General features: G+C 35.4%; 2 protein-coding genes and 1 long non-coding RNA gene across 3 annotated transcripts in view; 2 read left to right on the top strand and 1 right to left on the bottom strand.

The window, feature by feature from the left end:
* Positions 1-6,013, top strand: part of LOC117105115 — a 30,980-nt gene that overhangs the window by 16,614 nt on the left and 8,353 nt on the right. The gene's annotated exons all lie outside the window — the stretch shown is intronic.
* LOC117105117 (collagen alpha-1(I) chain-like) overlaps positions 1,978-6,013 on the bottom strand; it is an 11,663-nt gene continuing 7,627 nt past the window's right edge. Inside the window, exons 13-17 of the mRNA XM_033246168.1 lie at positions 5,649-5,903; positions 5,400-5,481; positions 4,641-4,743; positions 2,447-4,340; positions 1,978-2,118 (exon numbers count right to left, since the gene is read on the bottom strand). Coding sequence (XP_033102059.1) covers positions 4,232-4,340; positions 4,641-4,743; positions 5,400-5,481; positions 5,649-5,903 — 549 coding nt within the window. The 3' untranslated portion in view covers positions 1,978-2,118; positions 2,447-4,231. The remainder of the gene's footprint in view (positions 2,119-2,446; positions 4,341-4,640; positions 4,744-5,399; positions 5,482-5,648; positions 5,904-6,013) is intronic.
* The window catches only part of LOC117105119, a 3,755-nt gene continuing 2,452 nt past the window's right edge, over positions 4,711-6,013 (top strand). Inside the window, exon 1 of the long non-coding RNA XR_004444860.1 lies at positions 4,711-4,757. This is a non-coding gene — a long non-coding RNA (uncharacterized LOC117105119). The remainder of the gene's footprint in view (positions 4,758-6,013) is intronic.

The raw sequence follows: 6,013 nt of genomic DNA, 5'->3' as shown, positions 1-6,013 counted from the left end.
TTTTTGCCCCCCCCCCCCCCCCCCCCCCCCGTATTTAATGGATTTCTGAAACCCATAATTCGTGGATATTCTATTTGAATTTCATTCGTTTTGGTGTTGGTAGGCCCTAGTTTCAAACTATCGTTCGCGACCCAAGTTGGAGTCACCAAAATATTTTTTGCTGGGTCGGCGGACGTTTAAGGTTGTCGGAGACTGGTAATAGAACTTCCTTCCTTTCTTTGTGCAAGTGTAACTCTGTGCGAAGTAGCGTTTCCTGAATTGGGCATTTTTTCAAAGTACAGTAAAACTAGATTTTTTTTTCTATCATATTGACCTTGATTCTTATGTTTGCTTCTCATCGTTTACGCCTAACTGTTACCTGCTCGGGCGTCCATACAACAACTCTCTGGAAGGACTAATCCAGGAGTATTTTCAAACATGCAGTTACTGGCATAATCGTAACAAAAACACAGTAATTGTTTTTATCAGTCATACAAAGTTTGTTCAACTATAATAGTTTGGCACACAATAGGTATTTTCTGTGTAATCTCACCCATCCTATGTCCACCAGATACCAGAGATTTAAAGTCCAAAACTTTTCGCCGGTAAAATCTCGAGTCTACTCATGATTAAAACAAAGATAATGTTTTTATTTTTAATCTGCTATGTCATATTTAGCTGAACTAAGACTACCAATCTTTTGGCGTTTGTCGGTTGGTTGTAACGGTCAGCCCTACATCACATTGGCCCAGTGTTGTGTTTTGCCTTCACTTTATTGACAAAAAGGTCATCGAATGGTTATTACTTTTAGTTTCTTTAAATATTTTTTTTATAATTATATTTTTTCTCGCGGGCCAGAATGATTTGCCCCGCGGGCCCAATATCAATAATTAATTGATACTAGTATTTTTAAAAATTTTCTAGTAAGGAACTTAGCAGCTTATTTCTTTTGTAGTGAAGTCACCACTTCATCAATACAAAGTCAAACAAAAAGAAGTACAGCATGAAGTTATAAATATTAATCGTATAAGCAGCTTGACTATAGTAATGGCTTTGGGAAAGCTTTTGTTTTTACATAGTTTTGAAGAAATAATAAATAAGTTTTTAATTAAAATGATTTAAGTATTAACAATTCCGAATGTCCTTGATCTATCAACTGTTTACATTGAGGTCATTATTTGATCAGTTTGAACGGTCATTTGTGGCGTGGTTTGATTCATAAATTGAAATAAACACTTTTGGATGATGTACCACAAGCTAATTTTATTTAGTATTCAGCATTTGCAGAAAGGGCCCACACCGATAATCATTTTGAAGTCTGGCATTGAGTAATAATCCAGACCCTGACGGCTCGTATCCACGCCCAAAACATTGTTCTTCCTTGCAGAACTTGTAACTTCCTACGTGGTGTTACAACAGTTACAAATTTCAAGAATAAAGCTCATTGGAGAAACCAAGGAGGTAAAAACAAAGGAAAGATGGGTACAAGGTTACTTTAGCTACCAAGGTACTTTTATACCGTATGAAACCCGCCTTAAAAAGCTGAATACTGTATACCAACTCTTGCCTTTAGACGTCTGGTGGCGACATGTTACAGGTTTAAAGATTATGCACGGCCTCAATGATATAAGTAGACATTTGCTGCCAAGTTTGGCAGTGAATGCTCAAACTATTATTAGCTTCAAGACAGATGTCTTCTTAAACAAGAAGTATGAGAAATTCATTTATAGTGCTCCTGACAGATTCCAGTAAGACACATTTCCCCCTTGCATTGCCATCATTAAATTAAATGAAATAATAAAAACAATGTATAAAAATAATGAATTTAAGCATACGCAGTGGTATTTGATGAGCTATGGTGGGAAGATGACTTAACAGCCTTATTTACAGCCTGACAAGACAGGTGAACTTATACAGGTGACAAAATGTTCCTTACCTCTTGCCAGGCATGAATGATTTTCTCTCTTCGATAAATCTTTTCATTTTGTTCTTGCCATCAAAGCTGATTAAGAATCGATTGTTGATACCCGAAATGTGATCATATTCGCTAGCTCTTCCTTCCCACTGTACTGGCGAGACACAAGGGGCAACTTTCTTGGAAACAGCTACCGCGATACAAACCGCAACAAACAGTGATGTCTGTTAAAGAAAGAATGATATACGCCTAAAGAGAAAACAATTTAAGTCATATTTTTATTTTATTATATTTTCCCCAATCATCCATGTTGTGTACGTCTGCAAAACGGCGAAATCAGTTACATGGCTGTAATATTATCCTTTGTATTGAATTTTGTGGTGAATTTAATTTATTAATTTTAAAGCACCATACCGTTCCTCACACTTACGCGCTACTGTAAAATTATGGTGTGATAAAATGTTTCAAACAAATGGGCCTAAATTACACGATGAAAAACACCTACAATTGCAAATTAAAATTTCCGTAAACAATTAAGATTTTATGTCCTACCTGAATTATACTCATCGTGAACAGAGCCACCATTCACGTCAGAATAAGACTGAAACGTTGCAACTTTGTGGACTCTTATATAATGCGGACCTTGTGTTGTGATTTGCATAGAGGTTCCTGGGCCTGCCTTCCACTTGTTTACTGGCTCAGCCAAAGTAATCAGATTCTTATCACCAGTTAGGTCCCAACCTTACATTGCGGAGGCCTGATTGCTGACAATTTCATACTTATCGGAAGCACAGTCGATATGTGGTCGCCAGATAATGATACGTGGCTTATTGTTCATAAAGTTATTTACGATAATCTGGTGGGACTGAAATTCATCCAATTGCTTCCCGTATGTTACTTCTCATAATCGTCCGATCATTAATCATTTACAGACATCGTGTGGTTGTAGATAGGATCAACTCAATTGCCTGTCACTGTTTCCCCAAAAGATCGTACCACAAATTTGAACCACGTGGCCTCTGCAACTTTCACTCATGCATAGATGCACAGACCAATGGACCACCAATACAAAGTCAACGAATGAAAGTGTTTCTTAAATCATACAGGAATAAATAATATTTATACTTGTATTTATACATCCATGAAATCCACCATCGGAAATTTAAATAACTTTAACATATTTATTTAGCCTTAAAACAGAAATAAGCACAAGAAGATATAAATACGCTCTAAATATGATATTGACCACATTCTGCAATCACAATAATCAAATATAATTATCTGTATCGGTTATTATTGATTATACTCGGATTGATAATTTGCAATATTGGCATAACATTATAGTAATTTACCGATGACGTCATATAAATGAAGAATAGTATTATAGTAAGTAGACAACTAGACGCTATCTTGTTACCTTTTGACCGGTTTAATGTACAATATGAACTTGAGATAGACTTTGATACAAAGTTCGTCAATAGGACTATCCATCAGAAATCAATTCTAATCGGTTTTTGACCCTATGTAGTGCTCTATCATCACTAGGTTCCTTAGTATTTTAGCCTCGGATTATGGTCATACCTTCTGTCTCATTATGATTGGTCATGAATGTAGGCATAAGTTAATTGTTATCGTTCAGTATGACTGATCCATCTTGAGCTGACATGTCATGAATAGACATAAGTTATTCAACTCTTTGCTTCACAGGCAATACTTGAGAGTTAGACGCCGGCGGTTATGACATTAACAAGTAAATCGGCCCCTAAAAACAACACAGTTTCTTTGATTCTGCAGTAGGACTATATCTTTGCCAACAGTTTAAATAAGTGGTACAATATAAAGTCCAGGGTAAGAACCGAAACCGAAACCAGAGTTTACCGAAGAATAACTAAATATTATATAACTTTATTTGAACAACGCTTTTAAGCAAATAATACAATACGAAAAGACACACCTAACATGAAAGACATTCCCTAAACGTTGTATATTTATTTACACATTTTACCAAAAAAAAAAAAAATGTATTTCAAACGGATGGGAAAAGAGAATAAAGAAATCGGAAAGTCACAATACACAAAGTCAAGGTATGCGTTCAACAAAAAATGAAAACATCAGTTTGGAAAATGGGTAAAATAATAGATTACCGTATCCTGTCCAATAGGTAGACATGTGTAATAGGTCTGTACATTTTTTTGTCCCAGTCCCATTTTCAAGTGAATTTCGATTAAGATCTGTATGATATCCCATAATACCTGCTCAGTGATTCTGAAATCTCGTTGACAAACCAACCGAACTTTAATAGGCTATAGCGTAAATGTTTAAACTCGGTATTCAATATCATTTTGGTCCTCCTGAGGGCGTGCTTGGTTTCCTATATAGCGCTTGGCAACCCTGGGGATTTATTTGACATCGCCAGTTACATCGTAACACACCAGTGGCAATGTAGCTAGTATAAGACAAAAGAAAACGAATACAATTATATAAATCAATAAATCAAAATAACATTCTCATATCAAAATCATAACCATGCATCCAGAAACGAAAATAGTGATTTCATTAAAAGTTTAATTAAAATAATAAAAATTACATAAGCATAAAAATAGTATATTGCTATTATTATTATTTTAATATTATTATCATCATCATCATTAGTAATTCCAGTCGTTATAATAAAATGTTAAACAAATCGTCACCATTGTGACCCTCATCATATCATACATACTCTGTTATCTATTAATTTACTCACCCTGGAAGGAAGCTATTGCATGATTTATCACCAAAGTCGAGCGTGTCACACTCTTCAACGCCTTCCTGTCTATACCCGTCACCACAATACGATGGTTGGCAGTCTACAAAACGGAAGGTAGAACAAGATATACTTCATTCACTCTCTTATTATTTTTCATAGAGATTTAATAATTTATCCTAGATATACCAGCATCACTTGAGCATTAAAGTGACTAACGATCCGGCTGGTTTTGTGCCAACTACTAGGTAACAGTAAAATAAAATGATGCAATGGCATTGGTTGTGCTTCATTGTTAGGTCTAATATTCTTAGGCTGTTACTAGGCCTAATTAAGATTAAGGATGAGCTCATGGTGGATAGAGACGTCGGTGTTATGCACTATGCATAGCATATCTATTAAACTAATGGTAATGGTAATACTTTTGCATATATAGCGCCTTCATGATCAAAATCGTCTAAAGGCTCTCTAAAAATATATATGAATAAAGTAAAGTATATTAATTTTTAAAAGATCGACCCCCGATGTAGTAGGCCTAGATAAAGCCTACATCTATGTCATTTTTTATACTTACTATACCCTAGGTCTTCCTAAATTTTACTTTGTTGTTGCTAATATATTACATTTTTGTCAACAAAAATTACATTAAAGTGAGTCTAGAATTTGAAACTAATCTCTATAAAGTGTCAGGTATGTGTATAAAGTAGAAACCCTTCTAACAAATGTTTTTTTTTTCGATGTAATACTATTAATTCTTACTGATACATCCATCATTATCATCTTCATTTGCATCATCGCACAGCTCCCCTTTTTCAATGATACCATTTCCGCAAACACCGGGCTTCATAAAACAAGAGAATAACTAAAAGCATTAAACCAATCAGAAAGCTTTATTTCAATTACAATATTACGTCATACCATTGCATATAACTATGGTACATCAAAAACATGAACACAAAATTATACGGATAACACATGTAGAATTTGTAAAAATCGTTATAAACTTACATGCCCGTTTTTTACCACGCCATTATAGTCGCCCTTTGCCCCTTTTGGACCCATAGGTCCTGGCTTTCCTCGCTCTCCTGGTTTCCCCGGGGGTCCTGGTGGCCCATGCATTGTTTGCATGTCATTCTCAAGCATTAAACATCGCCATTGACTGTCATCTCGGAGGTAGAGCTTTTTGTCGTCAAGGCGATATGCCAACATCGCTTCCGAATCGATTTCGTTCAAAGCTGATTCGTCCGCGACAATAACAAGTTGCTATAGAGAAGCAGAAATAAATATAACATTCAGCAACGGTGTCAAACGAATCGTCGCTCACATCACGAACTAACACAATCAAAGTAGATTGTGTTAGTTCGTGAAATCAC

Source organism: Anneissia japonica, unplaced genomic scaffold, assembly GCF_011630105.1.
Source record: "Anneissia japonica isolate Jap-2015-1 unplaced genomic scaffold, ASM1163010v1 scaffold287834_len5846547_cov211, whole genome shotgun sequence".
NCBI classification, from domain to species: domain Eukaryota; kingdom Metazoa; phylum Echinodermata; class Crinoidea; order Comatulida; family Comatulidae; genus Anneissia; species Anneissia japonica.
Note: the sequence above shows the minus strand (reverse complement) of the source record. Positions and strands in the feature narration are given on the sequence as shown.